General features: G+C 39.8%; 1 protein-coding gene across 8 annotated transcripts in view; it reads right to left on the bottom strand.

The window, feature by feature from the left end:
• The window catches only part of PDE1C (phosphodiesterase 1C), a 254,737-nt gene that overhangs the window by 120,879 nt on the left and 111,298 nt on the right, over positions 1-22,560 (bottom strand). For all 8 annotated transcript variants that reach the window (XM_075053744.1, XM_075053693.1, XM_075053710.1 and 5 more), the window contains 3 exons: positions 6,948-7,061; positions 5,901-6,083; positions 3,809-3,875 (listed from right to left, as the gene is read on the bottom strand). In XM_075053744.1, coding sequence (XP_074909845.1) covers positions 3,809-3,875; positions 5,901-6,083; positions 6,948-7,061 — 364 coding nt within the window. The remainder of the gene's footprint in view (positions 1-3,808; positions 3,876-5,900; positions 6,084-6,947; positions 7,062-22,560) is intronic.

Raw genomic sequence — 22,560 nt, 5'->3', positions numbered from 1 at the left:
CTTTCACCTACCCCAGTAAATCACTTGCTTGCTGAGCAGTTGATATTACAAGCTGTGTGGAGCCCACACATTGAAGGCAGGGTCAAGCTTCTCCAGAGATGATTTGTGGCCCAAGTCACAGAAGAGCAACCATAAATTGCAACTTTTCAACACTTTCAGTAGGCATTGGAGAGGAAAAACAACCAAGAGAGGAAAAAGTTCCACCAAGAAAATGTGTTTTGAAGCCCTTGAACAAACTTAGAAAATGGGCAAGAAAAATAATGCCCAAAGCATCCACTGAATCAATTTTATGTATTTTCCTGGGTTTTGAGTGTTTATATTTTGTAATCACTTATCTCAGTCAAGGAAGCAAATTAATTTAACACTTGCATGTATATAATAATTTACTTTTGGGTCCTATAGCATTGAAAATAATGTCTCAGCTATGCTGAAATTTAATTCACTGTAAGGCAATCTTATCTTGTAAAAATAAAAAAGCTTTGTTCCTCTATATGTTTTTCCTACAGTTAATGTTGTGCTCTTGCAGCAGATAAAATTTACCAAATTGTGAAATTGCAGAATAGTACATCAGAATTGTTCTTTTGCATGAAATAATAGTTAACCACATAGACAATAAGTTTCATAGTAGTGATATCTAGATTTTAATGAGGGAGAAATCCTTGCTCTTGTCAAGTCAACAGAAGTTTTGCTATTGACAATAATGACAGCAGCATTTTACCCTGAATATCTAGGGGGGAAAATCCTCTTAACAGAAGCATGGAAGTGTCACAGATGGCTTAGAGGCTTGCAGCAACACCAGTTACACTCTGAAAATTAGTGGATTTTATGACCTTAAAAAACAATTTAACACAGAAGTGATCCCTATAAAGGGGAAAGATCTAAAGGGAGGCAGAACTTCACAGATGTCTTGTGAAGGAGGAGAAAAACAGTTTCTTCTCCCTAAGGAGAGCAGGAGAAGCAAGGGATGGGAAACTTTCTGTGCTACACATCTCTATGTCACAGGCCCCTTAGCCTCAGCTGAAATGTCATAAGCTGCTCTAATGCCACATATACCCACTGTGGTGTAACTGCAAATAGATCCAAGGTGTCTTACTTCTCAGTTCTGTGTCCATATTACTTGGCCATTGCTCCACTGCTTGGGGGAACCTATTGATGAAGTGAAACACCAGTTCTTCCTAAATGCTCAGTTTCCTGCCTTTCTGGCTGTCCTTAACCTTGGAGACTTGGTTTGTTTTATAAGCCAACAAGCAGATTCAGGGATAGGTGTTACTCTTCTCAACACTACTGGAAGGCCTGACACTTTTGTAGCCACAGACAAGCAGAAGTCTATGCTGCAGACATTGTAAATGACTACAGGTTCTGTGTTCATTACTTGTACATTAGCTAGCCCAGAAAATATTGCCCTGACAGCATGGGCATCAGAAAAAGCTGAAAAAATCACTTCTAAAGCAGGTAACTACTTCAGCAACTAGTTAATGTGAAGTTCTGTCTCTAGCACTACACTGCTGAACAGCAGATCACCACAACTTACTGGGTAAATTAACATACTTACTTATTCAAACATATCTGTATGAATGGTATGTATGGCCACTATTCAAAAGAGAGACAAGGCTGATCATCCCTTTTGTGGCAACACATCCTACACCACCACACCCATGCCATGCAGAATGGCAACAGGCTACTGCAGTAGAAGAATCAGTATCCAATATATAGATATATAGAGAGATGTTGTGCAATCAATTTTAAAAATTGCCTAACTTCTCATCCACTGAAAAAGTGACAGAGATTATACAACTAGGACTTGCACTGCTACCACTCCATCTGCATATTTAACAGAAGCTGCAGTATTTCATTGTTTTATTAAAACCAACCTCATTTTGCCAAGCTGATTCCACAGCTTTGGGTTACTCAGTGCAGATGTCCTGTTGGCCATGGCAGCAAAAAGGAGAGCACATAGTTCAAAAACAAGCTAGTTTTGACTCCACGTCATCTCAATCCTTGTCCTTACTAGCATGACTCTGAGGGGAACGTTGATTATGGCAATCCAGAACAGCTGATGAGATGTGTGTGGTACACTCCTACACCGTTTTGCATGCTTAAATCATCAGCTCGTTTTACAGAGCACACCAAGCAGTCAGGTAGTTGTAAGGTTTTTTTACATGGCTTTACTGGACTGAAGCAAGCATCAAAATGTGCCATTTTCCATTAAGGAGATGGGACTGAGAAATTCAAGATGAAGTATTACTTCAAAGACAGAAGGCTTCTTCAAAACAAGTAACTCCTATTTCAACCACATCCACTACCAAACCCAAGGCCATCCAGGCAAAGACATGTTCTCAAAATAGTTTTGGAAGAAAATACATCCTAGAGTGCACAGTGGCCAAGCAGCAGTTATCTCACTGTGAGCAAAATTAGTCAATGCCTTTGTTGTTACTGATGTGTCTTAACTTACTCCAGATGATTAGTCCTCTTTATGACCTGTAATCATTTAAAAACACAGAAAGAGGAGAGGGTTTCTGTAAGGTTTAAGTTAGCTGAGAGCAGCTGATGGCTCTTGAATTGTCTTGTTACTGCTGAGGAGCTCAGGAGAAGAGGTACCGTTATAGATATGCCTCATAAGCTGGTTATGGGGTGTAGTTCTAAAAGAACAAAGACTTTAGATCCAATTTGCAGGAGTGAAGCTAACACTTGTCAACCTCCAGTTGGAAAAAGGTGTGGATGGATGCTTTGATTCTGTACATGAAAGGCATGTTTGATCATTCTTCTTGCATTCAATGGACCTTCTGTAATTCCTACACATCTTTTGATGAGCTGTACTATCCAAACCTGTAGGGTTCGGCGTTCGGAAGATCTCGCGATGTCAAGGAAAGTTAGATGGTTAGTCGCAGCCTTGTGATGTACCTGTAATCCCGCCTCCCCTTGTTAGTATAAAAGGAATTAACTGCACAATAAAAGGCGGAAGTTGGCGCTTACACTGTGTGTGTTATCTGTCTCTTTCCCTGGTCCGGGCCGACCAGTGATCTAAGCGTGGCACCTTGATATGTAGCGAACACTACACAAACCAAAAAGGATTCAGTACCCTTACTGCAGGTCTTTCAGTGTGGAGTAGAGCAGCAGGATTGCTTCATGAGCTTTTCACGTAATGCCCCTGTGTATTGCCCCACTGTATCACCTTTTTTTACCGTTGCATGGCATGGATGAACCACATGCAACATGTAATCTACAAAGCTGCTGCGTACGCAGTTGGTTGCTAACTTGTGTTTGTAGTCTTGATAATTCCTGCCTAAGACAAGAACTTTGCAATTGTCCCATGGATTAAACCTTTTTTTTTTTTTTCCAGACTACTTCTGACTAAGCAGTTTTTCTCTGAAACCTCAAAACTCATGAAAGGGTCATTATTCCTAAACCAATTGTCACCTCAAAGACCTGAAGCTGAGCAACGCAAGAAATTAACTTCTCTCACAGCAACTGATCCTTTTCCTTCTCTACCTCTCTCCATCTGTTTTTTCTTTCTTCCCCATGGGAGGTTGTGGTTGATTCCACCATGTTATTAAGTCCTCAGTTTAATCACCATAATTTAGAACAGAGCTGTAACCTTCACAACCTGAAAACGGCCACAGCCTTGAACTCTATTCTTTCCTTTATTGAAAGGATATTCCCTTAGGTCAGTAAACAATTAATGTGTGTGAACTAAACTCAATGACAGAGAGAAGGGCAAGTACTAAGACCCCCTTACCAAGTCAAATATCACAGTGTTATCTTGATGCTTTGTACAGAACCCGCCCCAACACCTTTTTATTGGGATTACCTTTAGCACTCCAATTACAGCTGGTGGGTAGCTCAAACCAACCATATTTGAAGTCCGCCTGTACATTCTACAAAGATAAAATAGATAAGACAATGCATAAATAGAATTAAACAAAACAAACTAACCAACCAAAAATCGTAAAGCAACAGACCATTACATGAGACCTTATTTAGCCCACAAAACCCTAACTGCAACTTTGTTTATTTTCTTCCTTCTTGTTCCTAACTTGCACAACATTCTCTATACCATTCTTATTGTATAGCCTAACCTGAGACTATACACTCCCCAGTATCTCATAGCTTGGCTACCTGGCAGGACATCACAGAGAATCTGCCAATATCAGGTCTTCATCAGAGGGAAAGGCTACGCTCAAATAAACAAGATGTTCCCCATTTTCCACTGCAGATGACCATACTGCTTTTTCATTTCCCTTAGACCTCACTGGTCCACATGCAAGCTAATTCTAAATGCACTTCAGAAATCATTTGTTGTCTGCAATGAATCAACCCTAGTTTGGTACAGCTGTTACTTTTGTCTGCATTTTTTTAAGACTGATAAAAAATCTTTGGGGTGTTTGCTGTGTGTGTGTGTTTGAGGGATAGAGAGAGAAAGCATAAGGCAATAATCAAGGAGGTGATGGAAAGCTCTCTTCTTCCATCTGAAATGATGCTGTGTGAAGTCTTCTTTCACCTCCCTTTTTCTTTGTCATGTTCTGTACTCAGACCTGAAAAAAATCATCCCCCTTTGGAGAATTAAATTCACCCATTCCCCAAATTATAGAATTTCTTACCCCTTCCTCCCTCCAGTCAGGAGCCCCATAGCCTTCTCTTAAATGACAGTTCAGGCAGAGCCCCTCTCCCTTAGCTCAGAAGAGCCACAGCCCTCCCCTGCTGCCATATCATATCTGAACACTTCCTCCTTTGGGCCACAGTGATTCAGATCAGCTGGAAAACAGCCTCCTACAGCCAGCTCTCTGCAGTTCATTTACTTCCTTGTTGAGCAAGCCCCTCACTGAGAGTGAGGGTTAATTCACAAATAGCCTGTCAAACCTAGGAGAAACCCATTCCAAGCAGAAATGACAGGTCTAGTCTTATCACAATTTACTGCCACTCTTAACACATGTACAGTAACTTTGGTACACAGGTAAAAAAATCGGCTATAGACATGCCAGAGGAGGTTTCTGTGTGTCTGTGTGGCTTGTGGTCCACTGATACGCCCAGCCTCCTGCACAGAGGGCTGGTAGGCTGCCACTGTGATTCTGATGAACAGTGAAAGGCACTCTGCTCTTCCATTCCTGATTTGAGTTTTGCTGTAGAGACCTGGGACCTGCTGTCTTTCATGCTGCCTAAAGTCTGCTGACAATTTCACATGCACCAGCCCTCCTTCTAGCTTCAAGGAGGAATGTCAGTGCAGAGTGGTTACTCAGTAAGAAAAAGTAAGATTGGAAGTCAGTCCAAATTGAAATGACTAATTGTTTCAAAGGGTTCAGAAAGTAAAATCAGTTTTAGCAGTAGGTTCTGATGCAAATCACAACAGAGAAAGAAGGCTGAGAGGACTCAATGGGTTTTTTGAAATCTGCCCTGGGCTCCAAAGTTTTCACATCTGTCTTGGTCTATAGTTCATACCAGTAATACTATGATACAGGATTTTCTTCTGTTTCTTAGCAGTTCTTCATAAATAAAACTAGACCACAGAAGTAAACAGAGGTAAGGGAGGGCTTGGTCTGGGCTGACCGAATTTTAAAAGCTGTCATTGTTGACCTAGGGCTATGCAGAGGTGCATATTCTCTGTCAAAACTATCCTAACTGTGCTATTACATCTGTATTATGCTAAGAACAGATCAGTACATGCTGTTTCAAGCTGCAATCAATTACTTAATCCCAGGTTTCGAGGTGCTATCCAGATCTGTGTAGAACATCATTAGAAGTATATTAAAATATTCTTCATTCAATAGAGTCATCTTCTAGTTCTCTGAGGTCTTTTGGCCTAAGGTACTCTCCTCCATCTCCTGTCATTGTGTCATTACATACCACAGGTGCAATGTGCTGTACCTGGGCAGCTACTAGAACAAAGTAATTACATGCTCTGTTACCTTTCCACAAATATCCCAGCTTGAACTGCATGGACAATACTCCTGAATCGGGGTTTTTCCTCCGTCCTTTTGAGCATCATCCCCATTTGCCGTGTGAAGGTAGAAGCCAACCAGTCCCGGACCTCCGAGGGCACAGAGTCAGACTGGATGTCACTGAGCTCATCTTCTGTGTCCAGTAAACGCCTAGAAGGTGGAGGGAAAAGATGGGTAAACAGACTTCCTTGGAGAGCATTGCAACATTATTAACAAAAAAGAAACTCACATATATTCTAATTAAAGCAGTTGTTAAATGTCTTTGGTTCGTCAGCCCTAATGGAACACACTTGTACAAGTCTTCAACAGATTGCTTATCCTCTTGTATAGTTAAATGTCAGATTGTGAAACTCACTACTAGGCCAACAAACAAGAAGTATCAGCCTTCTGAAGCACAACTACATAATCACCCACTGACTTATCTTCAGCTTGTCAGTATTCCTGACCTTTCTGCCCTTCAGAGCTCATTTACAGTCATGTCTAACTTCCCAGTTAGTATCATACAGTCTTCTCTTTTCCCATTCTGGTCATATGAAGTGACTCTACAAGTGAATTTAGCACTGGCGAAATGGCATATAACAGAAAGGGGAACTCCGCTGCAATGTCTTACCAGTCTACCTCTATCATGACCTGGAGTAAAAATTTTTTTAATTTCAAAGACTTGATACAAGTGAAAAGATTTAACACTATTCAAAAGGAATAGAGGAGTAGGAATTTAGAAACTTTCAGAAAAAGCAGGACAAAATTATTATGAAAACATTTCTCCAAGAGAATATGTATTAAATTTATGATTGCTTTTGATCTCCTCCCCTGCCCCAGAAAACTTAAAGAAGCTTTTAGACCAAGGATTGAAGATCTGCTCTACACAGAATACAGTATTTTAATGATTAAAAACATATTATCTCTGACTAATAAATCTTGGCTAAAACAACTTTCCCAACTGATGTGTAAATTACAATTTTGCGTTGTTAGTACTAGATATAGGAAGAATGCTGATGTCTGTAGTTAACTCACCTAGTTTCGTCAATGTATACTGACTCAAGAACAGTTGCAGCATATTCCAAATTTTTCTTTAGGTCTACAACTGAAGCTTCCCCTCTCTCTAACTGCTTTACCAAAGACCGCAATCTAGAGAAAAGGAAAACAGAAATCTGATTAGTACAAACAGAAATTGGTTTGAGAGTGAGCATCAGTTCAAAACTGGATCCGTCATGAGACCTAGCATACATGATTGGCAGGTGAAAACTTTTGGAAGTCTACAAGGTTCCTTAAGCCATATATAAGAAATCAACAAAAATAACTTTTCAAAGATCAGTCACAATGATGTCAGGCAAACGTCACATTATATTTAGGCTCAAATAAGTCAGCAAGTTATGACTGTCCCCTACTCATACTGAAATAAGTTAAAATAGAAATCACCTAGAATTTAACACAGTAGCTAGGAGAGGGAAATTTCATTCCAGCCATAAGAAAGGAAGTAACTTCTTGAGTAGTATCTGTTGACAAATGTCAGCCATTTATGATGACTGGTGTACACATACGCAAAATTGTGTTAGAGTATATTTAGAAATACCATTGCAGAAATACTGTACAAGGTTAGGAAATGCTATGATTTTCTTTAGATCAAGAGGCCATCTTTAGACTATACCATATATATTAAATAGAACTCATGGAAGTGTTTTTATAAGGTTGTTGTTATTATTATTATTGGCAGGGGGAACAGACTTCCTGAAAACAAAAATTTGTGCAGAAAATGTCTCCTGTGTCAAAGACAATTAATATATTTGTGCAATTTTCTTTTGTCTTTTCCTCTCATTCAGTCTACTTTCTGTGGCAAATTAGAAAAACAAAAAAAGGAAGAAAGAGGAGAAGAAAATGTAAAAGTAAAGAGTAAAATCTAAATATTTTAAACAAGCCAAGAATATACATGCTTACAATTAGAAGAAAATTATCATTCCTTTAAAAGGACAATGGGATAAAGATTTGACATGTTAAAACATTTTTGTGACTGTCTTCATCCTTGTTAAACAGCAGTTAAATAAACATTCAAATATGTATTTAACAGTGTAGCAGAAATAAGAAGTTGTTAATTTGCCCTGTTCAAGATGCAAAAATGTAGAGTAGTCATGTCACCTAAAATTTGTCTTCGACTTAGGAGACTACTCTTCCTCAGCTTTTTCCATAGTCCATGGAGAAAAATAAACTTTTCCACAAGGTAATTCAGAGGTAGAGCCCAATATAGGTGCCTGCTCTCACTTTATTAACTGTAGTGGAAGCCCAACCTCCTACAGTAGACATGTGCATGAAGTTCTTAAAATGAAGTGAGTATCTGTATTCCCTTCCTATCACAATGCCCCTGTGGCATCAGTGCTTTCAGAAGAAATCAAGTCTCCATGGGGCTGCATTTCATGGCAGAGCTGAGGAGCAGTCAGTCTACCCATGTGCACTGCACTAATAGCTCTTTGCAGCTGGGTTTCCTTCCCCCCCTCCTTTCCTCACATAAACGGTGAGGCTGTGGAGAACAAAAAATCTTAAAAAGTATCTATTGTTCCTCTGCCTAGGTCACATAAATGCCACTCCTACTGACAGTGCTACTGCTGACACACAGCACATATTTAGCTTTACAAAGAATCTTGAGCAAGAAGTGGACCCTCCATCTCCAGGAGGATTAACTCATGCGCTTGTTGGCAGTCGAAAAACGGAAGTATTGTTCAATACTTCATTCCCGATGTGAGAATGGAGATGGGAAGGTCAGTGATGTACAAATACACTGAACACAACTCTTCTCATCTCTGTAAACTAGGGGGAGAGCATTCAACTATGCCAGCACGTTTCCCTCCAATCTTGGAACCCAGCTCAGGGAATCCATAGAGCAACCCCAGCCCCACGGAAGCAGCAGCACGGCTCGGTGCTCCCATACCCCTCTTCTGTGTAACTGCACCACCAGGTGTGAGCAGCAACACGTTGTGTTTGATGAGCAGAGCTAGGAAGGGTGCTCCCCCACCTTTCAGGTTGATTCCAGCCCCAGGCAGTACACATGGAAGATGAATTCACATCCTCCCTAGAGCCAAACCATTGATCTCTCCTACCCATTCCCAGCTTTTCTTGCCAATGCAGGAGGGGAGGAAGAGGAAAAAGAGAAAAAAGCAAAACAACTTCCACGTCCAAACAGTAAACATTGGTTCATATGCCTCCTCCTTCCTTGATCCCGTGTATTGGCAGTCCAGAGATGTGACCCCTTAAGCAGTTACCAGAAACACTGTTTGTACACAAGCCACAGGAGTCAATATTGCAGGAGGAACATTATCTTTGGCTCTTCCTGACTTTTATGTCATTGAATTAAGTACCCGCAGCTCTATGCCACAAGTCATTCAAAATTCATGTTCAATAATAGCACGGTGAGTAACGGTTGCTTCATGGCACCAACATTCATCATCGAAGAAGATTATGCAGACTACTGCGCGCATCAATCATTTGGAAAAACACAAGTACAGTTGTTATAATAAAACCTTGTCACACGATCAGCCGCTCTCAGGTGAAAAAAAAATACATTGTCTTTGTCTTACCATCCATTATCTTTAACTATTTCTGATTCATTGAGTCACAGCAGCTGCTGCCAGTTACCTTTACTAAATAAGAGCCTGGTGATAGTTTGTCTTTAATGCATTTCATGTATCTCCATTTTTTTGAAATAGTCCTACATGCAATCATAAAGTTAAGGCCAGGCTGTCCCACTGAAAGGCATCCAGGCAATTTTATTAGCTGAAAAATTCTGTTTCAGGGTGGCTGAAGTAATTCTGGAATTCAATCAAATTCACCAAACCATTTTGACTGATATAAAAACATTACCACAAACTTCCAACATGTTTTATTTTTAGGAGCTTGTATTAAAGCAATGGAAGCAGAGGGCAAGATGCTGACTTCCTATCTTTACCCCATAGACTAGTCATTGCAGCAGGTGAGTAGGGTTCAGTCACATATACTGTTTCACAGGAAAATGCCGAGTCTGACAGGCTACTGACTAAAAGAAACATACTGATATAATTATCATAATCAACTTTAGGAACCCAGTTCATCATTTACTTTGCTTTTATTGTAACTGTCTGTTTTGTGTGAACAAAATGCTGTTTTCAACCAAAGAATGTTTTGCTCTGTTCTGTTTAAAAAAGTTCATTATAGACTGATCAAAACCTAAATTTCCATTGTTTCTTTTCTTTTTTTCTCCTTTTCCTTTCAAGTTCAGTACTAAAAATTTGCAGAGCTCTACCAGTTCTAGTTCCACTGGAGCCCCTGGAGCTAGTTGTAGGAGAAACAGCCAATTCCTGTACATTAGGAGATCCAAGGCCAGAAGGGAGTTGTTAACCATTTCTAATATTAAGCTGTCTTAAGACCATGACATGTGCCACAAGTAAGCCAGGCTGTAGGTCAGCCAAAAGTTTCTCAGATTACAGTCATCAGCACAGCAGTTACAAAGAACTGGTTAGTCACACAATATTAGCTCTAAATCTAGTTGTTTAATTATATTACGATACAGCTAATGCCTTTCTTAATGAGATTTCCAAGGGAAGCTATTCCTCCAGTTTGCAAATTCTCTGTGAACATGTGCCAAATATTATGGAAAAAGTCTGAAAGCCTTTGTTCTACTCACAGTTATTTCACATTTTAGTCCTCAGAATAACCCCTTAACTGCCCAAAAGAAAAGCCTAGTCCTGGGCAACATTATGCATTTTAACTTCCTATTACCCCACAGGGAGCTCAAGTAGGTGTAAAATCTTGGAAAAGGGCCAATTCCAGAATACAGCCTCCCGCACTGCCCTTCCAAGGAAAATACCTGTATGCACACACTGTAAAAACCCCTGAGAGTATCTGCAAATAATCCCACTGAATTCAGCAGAGCAATACATTTGTGTAAAGCAGCCGGGTTGGGCCCTCAGTGAAGGTGAGAGGTTATCCAAAGCATATGCTGTTCCACAGCCCCGCTCCCACTCTTTTTAATGTTTCCCTAAAGTACTAGCTATCATAAGATTCAGGGAGCTAGAAAGCAGAAGACTAGAAACTGGGCAGCTGAACTCAGTTCAGGAAAGTTACACAGCTTGAAGACCCAAAGCCACTCTAGATCCAAACTGAGTAACAGGAAAAAGTGAGGCTGTTTTCAGCATGTTCTTGAAATGTAAAATTTCTGAGTAACTGCTCCAAGCATTCTCCTCTCTGTTATAAATAAAACAGTATCTGTGTACAAATATTTATCTCCTTAGCTAGAGGGCTTGCTTTTATGCTGTTGATTTTTTTTTAAATAGCATTACATATCACTGCAGAGCAGATTAACACCACTGCAGTCTGAATACCAGTCAGCTTCAATTAACATGCAAGGCACACGTATTGTCTGAATACTTGGGGCAAGTTCCTTTAACTGGTGTAAAGTCTGCAAAGCTGCGTGGCTAGTCTCCACCTTTATTTTCAAAGCTTTATGACTGATTTGCCACACATTTTCAACAGTGCAACTCAATCTTTTTCTCTGAGAATCATTCTTATACCATTGGGCTGGCTGAGGAAAAAACTACTTTGAATGCACATTAAAAATAAAAATTGAAATAAAAATGATCTAGTATCATTACAGATTACCAAGGATGGAATATTTATCCCTGTTTTAGTCTTGATATTAACAGCTAAACAGTTTGATATTGACAGCTGAATCCGATTAATATGTTGTTTCAACTGTGACAGCCTACTACCTGACAGGTGAGGTCTGTAAAAAGCAGAGCAATTTTTTACTATAGCTGGGAAAAGAGGGCACGCTATTGAACACAGCACTGCTAGTGCTGGTTAAGTACTCTCTTGAGACAATGTTCTTTCATCAATTGTCACTAATTCTTTGAGATCAAAAGCTATTCACCAGCCTCTGCTAAGTCTGATACAACTTTCATTAAGAATGCCTGCAGTGGAATTTCATATCAAAACTGAACCCTGCCTGTGTAGTGAAGGCCCTCAGCAGAGAGGGGAAGCCTGGGCTGAAGTGACTGCCGCTTGGCCCCTTTTAACACTTACTGAAATAGGAGACCCCAGAGCTCAGGTGATAGACTGAGGGAATCATCTTTGATCAGTCAGTCCTAAAGAACAGGCCAGTGGGAGAAAGGACTTACACCCTAGACCAGAAAATCCTCATAAGCGGATGGATTATTTGCCTGGGTTGTGAGTTCAAAAGTTTGCTACAGATATGGGTTGGAAGAAATTCTTCAAAGCTTCCTGTCTCCCATCTGAGGAGGAGGAGCAGAAGGTAGTTGTAGTCCACACCACACCAAAAAAGGTTTTTGATTTATCTTTCTGCAAAATATGAAAATGTTCTGAAAAACTTTAAGATATTTGAGCAACATTAGAACTTCTCCCACCCCTGCTAATAGTGATACAGCTAGCTAAAATGAGTTACTGGTTTCCTGCTGCAACCACCCCAGAAAATATGTGTCATTCTTACTTCCTTTCAAAGATATACGTAGTTCATATGCACAAATAGAGAAAAACTTTTCGTAACACATTCCACAGCTACAGCTGACATACATGAGAATGGCCCTTCTCAATTCTTCTGTGAGAGTTTTTACTGATGTACCAGGTGTTACTGATGTACCAAGAACACATGGTACAAGAAAGTTTTGTACAGAGAATCAAATTTTATGGATGCCTGACAAAAATGGGTGTATGTAGCAACAAAACATCAGGTTTCATATCCTGAACGCTGGTTTCATATCCCAGGAGAGAATCTGTTCTTGCTATTCCTCAAGTTTCCAAAGCTTTGGAATCAACTTTCAAAATTTAAGTCAAAGTTTCCTTAAGCAGACAATATCCCATTGCATTTAGTGTAATTCTGACACCACACTCCATGAACAAACAGTTTGGGGCTTCCCTGTAAACATAAACGATCCTTTAACACATTCTGTAAGAAATCAGGTTTCCTCTCACAGCCTCCCCCTACTCTTGTGAAGTAACTTTGTGCTGTTCAGTCATCTTCTTCAGCCTCAAATGTCACCAACTTTCAGTGGAAGTGGGGATACTTGTAAAGGGTGTTGCAGTTGCTCATTGGATAAGAATGCAAGCTACTACATCTATGTAAGAAACCATTTCTAATAGTCTTGCCATGATTAATGGTAAGATACACAAAATTTTCCCCCCAAGTATTGTCAGCATTAACTTCACTACGGGACACTCTATTCACAGTCCTGTTCATCATAGAAGTTCATGAGCAAAAACTGGCACACAGTAAGATTGATCCCAGTTATAATAAGGTCCTTCATGAGTTTTCTGCAGACAAAAAGAACGTCATTACAATTAGACACTAGTGAGGAACACTTTCAGCTTCAGCAAATCCTTGTCACTCTGGGGGCATGAATAAGAGGCACCTTCTGCTATCAGTCTGTGTTTATGTGGCTTTTGTTAGTCAAATTACCCTTACGTAATGAAAACCCAAGAGAATGATTTCAAAGACAACTCATTTGTGATAACATTCTTTTGATAGCCAGCTCAAATTGCTTTTCCAAAAAAAAAAAAAAAATAGAATCAACCATAATCTTTAGAAATTAACAAAATAATAATCAGAAGCAGACCTGATTGTATAAATGCCATCTTCAGTTTACACACAGAAAAAGACCTGTTCCTACAGGCTGGAAAGACAAACATCTGCTGAATGGAAAGAAAACCCTGCCTTCTGATCTACAGTACATTCCTTACCCTTCTGTGGAAAACCACCATAATTACTAGTAGGAAATTCATGAATAAGTTTGAGAAACAGATGTTCACTGTGCAGTGAACTATATTTCTACTCAAGAATTGCTACACAGAAATAGGCGTGCATCTGCTATCTCACTATAATGTATGAACTCAATAAATCTGATATTCTGGGGACGTATCGGAGTTAGACAGCTCGTGCAGACCAGCTAAGCAGTGAACGCATAAAAGGTCTGTCAGATGCCCCGTGACAGAATCCGTCTGCCTCCTAGGGTGTAACAAAACTGCAAAGCAAATGCACAGGATATTTAACACCGCCCAAAAGTATCCAGAGCAGACTGCATGTGGTTACGTGGCATAACGCACGTGTGCAGTAGTTTTAGTCAGCTGGGTGGACAGCTGCCTCCACGGTTTGCGCAGCAGACCCTTTGATGCTGCATTCAACTAGTGGGTCGGTGGGAGGGGTACAGCACACACAGGAAGTAACCCAGGAGCTCAGCATGTCTTTTCACCAGAGTCGGCAGGTATGATTCATTCCACAGTCTGACACATCGGAGTCTAAGGCTCTGCATATACCACATGTGTGAATCACTGAGGAAAAGACAAACCTAGAATGTCAGCTCCAGCAGCAATCCTCAAAACACAACTGAAAAAAGAGTAACTGCTAGCCTGTGACCCAATGGATTTGTATTAGGCTGGACAGTTATCTTCTGTAACTGCTTTTGTATAGAAAAATGCAAGTGACAACATCCAGAGAAGACAAAACACGTGTTTGCAAGGAGCAATCACTGAAACACAGAGCATTGCTACACTGGCATTTTTCATCAGAAGAAATTACAAGCAATTTCCCAAGTAATTGTTTTGCCTTCCTCATGTTTCCTGAAATATCATTCTTCCTTTGAATAAAAAAAAAATTAAAACATTGAAATAAACAAGTAATTTTATATTATTTAGAAGCATGAAAATGCAACAATGATAAGTTCCGTGGCCTCGGCAGGATGGTGAATGGCTTGTTTCAACTCACCTTAAGTTAAATAAGCTTTTGACCACATTAGCCAGATGTAAGTGAAATCTTATATAGTTTATATTTTCACTTCACCGTGATAAATTCCTTCATACCTATTACAGGAAGGGAAGTTCTGTGCCCAAAACATTAGCAAACTTTGGCTTACTGGAGGATTTTCAGTGAAACAAAAGCCTAAGCAACTCACCAGCACCAAGTTCTTTGAATTACCCTTGTCTCCACCTCCTGCTACTGAAAACTTCTAAAGGGTGTGCTCTCCTCTCATGTGCAAACACCTTTCCCATTCTTGGGTTCTGAACTTTGGGAACTGAGTTGGAAAATATAAGCAGTAAAAAGCCTTAATGTGGGTAAAATTTTGATGTCAGAGTCTTTGGTGATGAGGTCATTAGAAGTCTTGGTCATGGGTCTTTTTTCATTCAAGTCAACTACCTCACGTAGCACTAACCTTTTATAGAAATCAGGCACACAGATGCTCATGGAAGTCCCTGGAGATGGATAGCTAGGATAAACCACCTTCAAAAGCTGCCTGTCATATATTTCCTCAGGAGAGGGTGCACTGCCTTTCTGACGTGCCTTCCTTCCCCAACTAATGACAGAAATGAGCTAAAAGATGAGCTTAGGCAGTCATTGTGGTTTCAGACAGCTAAGATGCAGTGAGATGACTCTTTCCACTGAATAAATTGAGAGCTGAACGAGGGTAAATTTCAGATGTGGGAGAAAAAGAAAGGCTGCTATATTCTCTTTTAACAACTAGCCATCTTCTAACTGGTGTTTCCCAAAGTAAGCTTTCTTTTTGGCGGACTACTTCTTGGGACACTAGTGTGAATTAATTTTGGGGGGAAACCACAGGATCACTGAATTTATTGAAAATGAGATCCAAAGACAGCAAATGAAGTCTTCTGGAATTAAGCCCTTCCAAATCACTGGTGTCTTTTATAAAAAATGACCTCAGTTATAACATGTCAGCCACAAATCTAACAATTTTTAATTTGCATCTTTAAAAATAGGTACCTGAAATGAACCATCTAAATTTGCATTTGAGGCAACTTACACATACTATCAGTTTAGTATTGATGCATCCAAGGACACATTCCCCTTTGTTTTACACAGACAAAATCTTCTTCTTTGAAACCACAATTATCACATTTCTGGGTCCTTGAACAAGGTCATTCTTCCAAATGATGCTAGTAGATTGCTTTGTGCAGATCTGAATGTCAGAGCTCCACACTTACTCTTTACTTAATGCTCACTGCAGAGATCAGGGAGAAGTTCAACAGATGATTTCAAAATATTTCATTGTAACCTTAGTTCTCCCCCATCTGTTACCATTAAAATATCCACAGGCAGAAAATCTGCAATTATCTCATTCTTTCCAGTTCCTAAAATCAATTACTTTCCAGAGCAGCTTTTAGGAACCCACAGGGCAGTTAGGCAAGTGCAGATCAGAGTCCACATGCAGTGTGAAGTTCAGGCAGGAATATGTCCCTGCCTGGTCTTCAGAAATGCCCACTAAGCAAAGGCAGGAGTCGTTCCTATTCTGCTTCCTTTCAGACCACCTTCAGCCATCAGCACTTCCCAAGACCCAGATGAAGACTACCTCTCACTTATATCCATCCCATCAGCTACTGCAAGAGACAGGTACAGATCAATGGCAAATTCCCATTTTACCTCAACGCTCTTTGCTGGGTTTGGCAAACTTCTGCATACTCTAATGAAGCCCTAAGTTTCTCTAGATCCCTAAGGCAGCTGCATGTTCTTGAAGTCATCATCACTGACCACTTAGAGACAGGCCAGCTGATATTAGCCAAAGATTTTGTGCTATATATAAATCTGGATTTATAAAGCATTTTCTCATGAACGATACATTTTACACAGCTGCTAACTTAATTTTTTCAGTGATCAGAGGTAACTCATTGATAAAACATTTCAGATTTTGTTTTATTCTACATTGGCATAAATGGCAAATACTCAGATTTCTGGTTAAAAACTTCAACTATTTCCTTTCTATTTAAAGGCTTATACACTTCCTTGGTAGATTTTGGATACTCAGGCACTGAGGTTTTTAGGCATGTTTAAGATGTGGATCCTCACTTTTCTGCCTCTAATTTCCATTCAGGACAACATACTTACCAGGAATATCACAGAACTAATTGCTTGACATTATTTACGCAGCTGATTCGCTGGTCTAAAAATCAGAAAAAATGAGCTGAGTCAGTACTAAAATTTTACTTAGCATCATATTAAAGCTCTGCTATGCACTTTTTGTAGCCTGAAGAAATCACTCTAAAAGTTCAGGAGTTCACAACACTTCTCTGGTAATACTAGCATGTGCATTTGTTAGCTCAGATACTTGATATGCCTTTTCTCAATACACAATTTACTCTTTCAACAAATATTGTTAAAAACAAGCTGTTGTTCTGCTAAAGCCCACAAAGTTTGCATTAAACTGCAAAATCATTTCCCTCTTGGCAGCTGCAAGTTGGCCAGTTGGCCACTTCTACAAAACAAGCCCATTCTTGCTACCCTTAATTATCTTTATTTTGAGGGAAGCATTCCCAAAATCAGTAGTAACCATTACCTTGTCTTTCACTAAAGGCTGGAAAACCAAGGCCATTGCCAACTTTTAGCTACACATGATGAAGGTGTTGAGCTAGATATTTGCCATGCCAGGAATTTTTAACAACCTAAGCACTATCAGGAGAACCATAGTCTTTGCAGAGAAATGGCAAGAAGAGGCAATTACAAAATTAAAGCTGGAGGTTGCCAAGCCACAAATTGCAACAAAAAATAGTTCAGATAGGGTCCCAGTCATGGTTTTTTGGAATGCAAATGATTTGGAATAGTTCTCCACACAGTGGTCTTTATTGATATCCTGGTAGTTTGGACTTTGCACTGCAGACTGCTTCCTTGTCTACTTTAATTACCAGCCTGGCTAATAGATCCAGGTATACCGTGGCTAATCACTACAAGCCTTTCAAACCTATATGTTTGATAATATGCACAGGGACTGGACTTACCAAAACCACAATCTGACCACTGTAGCACTGATGGTTAAAGTAACTTTAGGTAAAAGCAATTTCTGAGCCATGCTCATTTCTCCAAGACTACATGTCCTATTTAGAGATGAACTCAAAAAGGCTATGCAAGCATCCCAAGAAGTCTATCCTAGAAGTACATCAATGCACTTTTGCTTGGTGGAATCTTACCTCCTTGTTTTAATTGCAATAACTCACCTGTCCTTAGCTGAGCCATAAAAAAGGAGTAAGAATGCCTGCTCCTACTGGTACAAATTACCAATTGCAAATGTTGTGGAAAAACCTCAAGAATCCATGAAATACATATTCAGCAACCTGACGGGTCAAAAGTGCAATTAGCCAAATTTGGAGAGCATGATTGGGAAATAATGTCTTGGGGGAAAAGAAACTTTTGAAATGAATGGCTTGTTCATTGTACTACAAAACAGATTAGCAGGTAGAAATGAAGCAGTGCGAAGTTTGCACTAAAAATTGTGAAAAGAAAGTTGCGTGCAGCTGACAAAATGGTAAATTGTAGGAAACACTTTTCATTCATGGCTGTTCAAGTAAGAAGAAGAAAAAAAATCACCTGAGATTTCCTGCACGTACTCAGTGGAATACAAACAAAGCACTTCAAAAACATCTGTTTGAAATAACCCAAGGTTGGAAAGAGGAGCGGCACTAAAAATGTCTTTGAATAGTGATAATGAGAAAAAGATGCAACAAAGAACAACGGGAAACTTGTAAAGATCATTTAATAAAATCAACTTCTTATGCATATTATTATCGTGTTTACAAGAGCCTATGTCTCCCATCTCCATTCCCTGCAAGCACTGTTGGATTCCACATGCCGTGCAGGAGTGTCATCAGGTTGCAGATATCTGCGGACCAATTAGCTTTGCTCTCCTGCTGTAGAGGCACTGAACACCTCAGCTGTACTCACTACTGCAATACCCAAATACCCTCCTGCCTCAGGCTCTGACTGAAGGAAGTATTAGCTCCCAAATGATCCTTTTGCAGATAAATGTTTTCATATTTTTCTTGGTGGATTTCCATCCCTCAAATATTGCTGAACAGGCACAATAAATATGGATTAGCTTAAAGTCTTGGCACTGGTACTATCTTGTTTCTGCCTTTCGTTCCCTTTCCTTCCTACTTTCCTCCCTCACCCTCAGTTTCAGCTCCACCATGACTAGTTGAAATTTCACTAGCAGCATCTCAGTGGTTTGCTTTGCTTGACCTTCCTGAGGCCTATTTATGCATTATGTCAATAAGATTGCACAACAACATCGATAATGCAAAATGGGACAAACAGATACTGAAGCTGTCCAAAGCTGTTTTATTTTGCCATCCACTTCCTTAGATGATATAGCATTTAGATGGCCACAACACGGATACTGAGAGGTGCACTCTAGCTAAAAAGCTTCTGAGGATCTTCTGTCCAGTAAGGAAGAGCGAAAGCTTCACAAATACTGTGTCAATGGCAACAGTGTGGTAGCATCAGAGGAAAGGGAAAGGAAAAGGAAAAGGAAGGGATGTGTACTGGGACAGCCAGTTGTTTCAAAACAATCATGCTGAGCGTTACAGTGAATAAGAAGTTTGTGCAAGGTACTGAATTATCAAAGATCATTTTAATCTTCATCTAACAGACCAAAACTTTCGAAGGCATATCCAGCCTGCCTTTTCCCAGTTTTGTCCAATTTATGCTACTAGTGGTCATCATTTCAACTTTCCCTGCCACACCATATGCTAAGCACAGTGACTCATAAACACCTCAAATCAGAGGTGGCAATGGCAGAGCTGAACAGGACCCATGCTCTTATGGTTTTTCAGTAAGGTTTGGATGAGCATCTGGAATGATGTTTACAAATTCTGCCCCAGTGTAAAACACAAAGGTAGGGTTCAAGCTATATAGAGTCTGTCTGTATTTGTTTTACACAATAAACTCCTCCAACTAAAGGTGAACACTGAAAATCTCTCATCTCCATTTTTGGCAAACCAGAGCAGAAGACACCATAATTAAGTCACACTTACCTCAGTGAGGATAAGATAGTTTAGTCAAGCACTGGTTAAATGCAGTGAAACTGATACGAATCACTGCAAGTGAAGAATTATTCTAAGATGCAAAGAAAAGAACTTAAGAAAAGCTAAAGTTTAAGTTTTAAGAACTTAAAAATGCATTTGGAACCTGCAATGGAAGCGGGGGAAATGCACATCATTATCACATGCCTTTATGCCTACAAAGCCATTTTTTCAACAATGAGTTAGCATGAGCTGGGTTCTAGGCTGTAGCAGTCCTTTCAGGAGAAGATGCTGGTCTCTGACCCGAACAGGAAGGCTTTGTAGGTTTGAGGTATGAAAACCCTTAGGTTTCCCAGCAGACTTCACTCATCCCTTAAAAATCCTTAACCTTAACAATAGAGTAATATTCTTGTATGCAATTAACTGGATCTAAAAGGATCCAAAATAAACATTCATGCTTGATTTCCCCTTGAGACAGCAATTCTGACTAACTAGTTGTCGTGGTTTAACCCCAGCCAGCAAGTAAGCACCACGCAGCCGCTCACTCACTCCCCCCATCCAGTGGGATGGGGGAGAAAATCGGGAAAAGAAGTAAAACTCCTGGGTTGAGATAAGAACAGTTTAATAGAACAGAAAAGAAGAAACTAATAATGATAATGATAACACTAATAAAATTACAACAGTAGTAATAAAGGATTGGAATGTACAAATGATGCACAGGGCAATTGCTCACCACCCGACGACCGACACCCAGCCAGTCCCCGAGTGGCGATTCCCTGCCCCCCCTTCCCAGTTCCTAAACTAGATGGGACGTCCCATGGTATGGAATACGCTGTTGGCCAGTTTGGGTCAGGTGCCCTGGCTGTGTCCTGTGCCAACTTCTTGTGCCCTGGCTGGGCATAAGAAGCTGAAAAATCCTTGACTATAGTCTAAACACTACTGAGCAACAACTGAAAACATCAGTGTTATCAACATTCTTCTCATACTGAACCCAAAACATAGCACCGCACCAGCTACTAGGAAGACAGTTAACTCTATCCCAGCTGAAACCAGGACACTAGTGAATTCACAGAATAATCAAACACCTTTTGAGGGAAGAATAACAGTAAAGTAAAAAGAATGATTAGTTTTAGCCTAAATGATATCCTTTAAACACAGTTGCTGAGGAAAATGGGGCTGATTCAAACTGTCTGTCCATCTCTAGAGACCAATGAAACTATCAGCCAATTTCAAACGATGTCAAAGAGTTTTCTAAAACATTGTTTGTACACATTGCATGACAATAAATGGCCAGTGTACATGACTCAACCTCCATTGAGGAAATCACAGCAGTGCAACCTCTCCACTATTATTAGACAACAAAGAATCTAAAGAGAGCCTCAGCTCCAACACAGAAGAAACCAGGCTTCAAAAGTGCCACACTTGCAACATTAAAAAGCTCACTGAAAGTACAGTACAGTCAGCCTCTCCATCCCTCTCCACAACTATGTAAAACCAGAGTACCCAGCTGAACATATATGCCAGACTCAATCATTTGAAAAAAAAAAGAAAAAGAAGGAGTAGTAGATAACTTTCTCCCATATTTGGAAATCTGCTTTGAAAAGCTGCCTCTGAAATTGCCATTGACAAGGAGAAAGGCTGGAAAAACTCAGAAAATGCCAACAAAAGTTCTGCTGTCAGAAAAATTGCCTACAAAATTCACATTCATGGATTAAAACTGAAGTCGGGGGGGGGGGAATCTGGTTTTGAACATTGTGTTGTTTTGACTTAGGATTTACACAGGTCTAGTCATAACGGATGCTCTGGAAGTACACCAAAAATATTCAATTTCATATGGTATTCCTCAACTTCAACCAACACTAAATGAACAACACAAGCTCCTGTGGTTTTTTTCCTATGTAAACATTGCTCCTTTTTCAAATTATAGAAGTACGAATTTACATTTGCAATGTTTTCCTGTCTTCGACATGTCTACAAATGCATAAGGAGAGACACACAGGAATTCAAGCACTGAAGTAGAGAGAGCGCTATCTCCGTAATCATTTACATTAAATAACTGTTGAGGAGAAAAAAAGGAAAAAAGTGAATAAAAACAAAGTAACAAACTTTAGCAAATTTAAACAAACTTATAATACTTCTCTACCCTTAGCTGTGTTGAACCACTTGTGTAAAATAAAAAACGTGGTAATGTTTTAGGAGATAACTAGTTAAGAAAAAGCTCTTCTTTGTAAATAATTAGCCTTACACTGTTGTCAGCATCAGGAAAGTGTGAAAAGTGAGGTCCTGGGAAAACTTTACATCAGGTTCAAAAGAAGAGGGCTAAAGAGGCCTCTCTCAAGTGCTGCTGGGAAGGAAGAGGCTAAAACTGTATTTGTGCTCTTCCCAGAACAATATGAAAAGGGGCAGCAAATCTACATGCGGAAGCCCAGAATTAATTGATAAATTTACAAGCTAGATGCAAATCCCAATTTCTTTACTTACAAAAGCACTCTGAAAAGAGTTTTCTCCCCTAGCTTTAGTATCCCTTTGCATGAGCTCTTTCATAACTGGTTCTTACACACAGAAAAGTCCGTCTACAATATTTTACTTCAATTTACCAAAGGCCCTTGTGGGACTGCTGAATTTGTATAGGGCATAGGCTGACACTGATATATAAGCACTTGTGATACTTGCAACACAGCTTGCTTGGGATTCAGGCTCACTATCAGTGTTGTCCCATTGACTTACGGATTACAGTCAGGATAAATTTTTCCCTGAGTATAAAACATAAATTTTCAAGGGAGAAAGTGTTGGGTTCTGCTCAGCAAAACTAGGACTTTATCTTCCAAAACCGGGGTGCAACCCTTGTCTTTAT

The sequence above is a fragment of the Buteo buteo genome, chromosome 2 (genome assembly GCF_964188355.1).
Source record: "Buteo buteo chromosome 2, bButBut1.hap1.1, whole genome shotgun sequence".
Classification (NCBI taxonomy): Eukaryota; Metazoa; Chordata; class Aves; order Accipitriformes; family Accipitridae; genus Buteo; species Buteo buteo.
The sequence above is the reverse complement of the archived record's forward strand: the minus strand, read 5'-3'. Positions and strand labels throughout refer to the sequence as shown.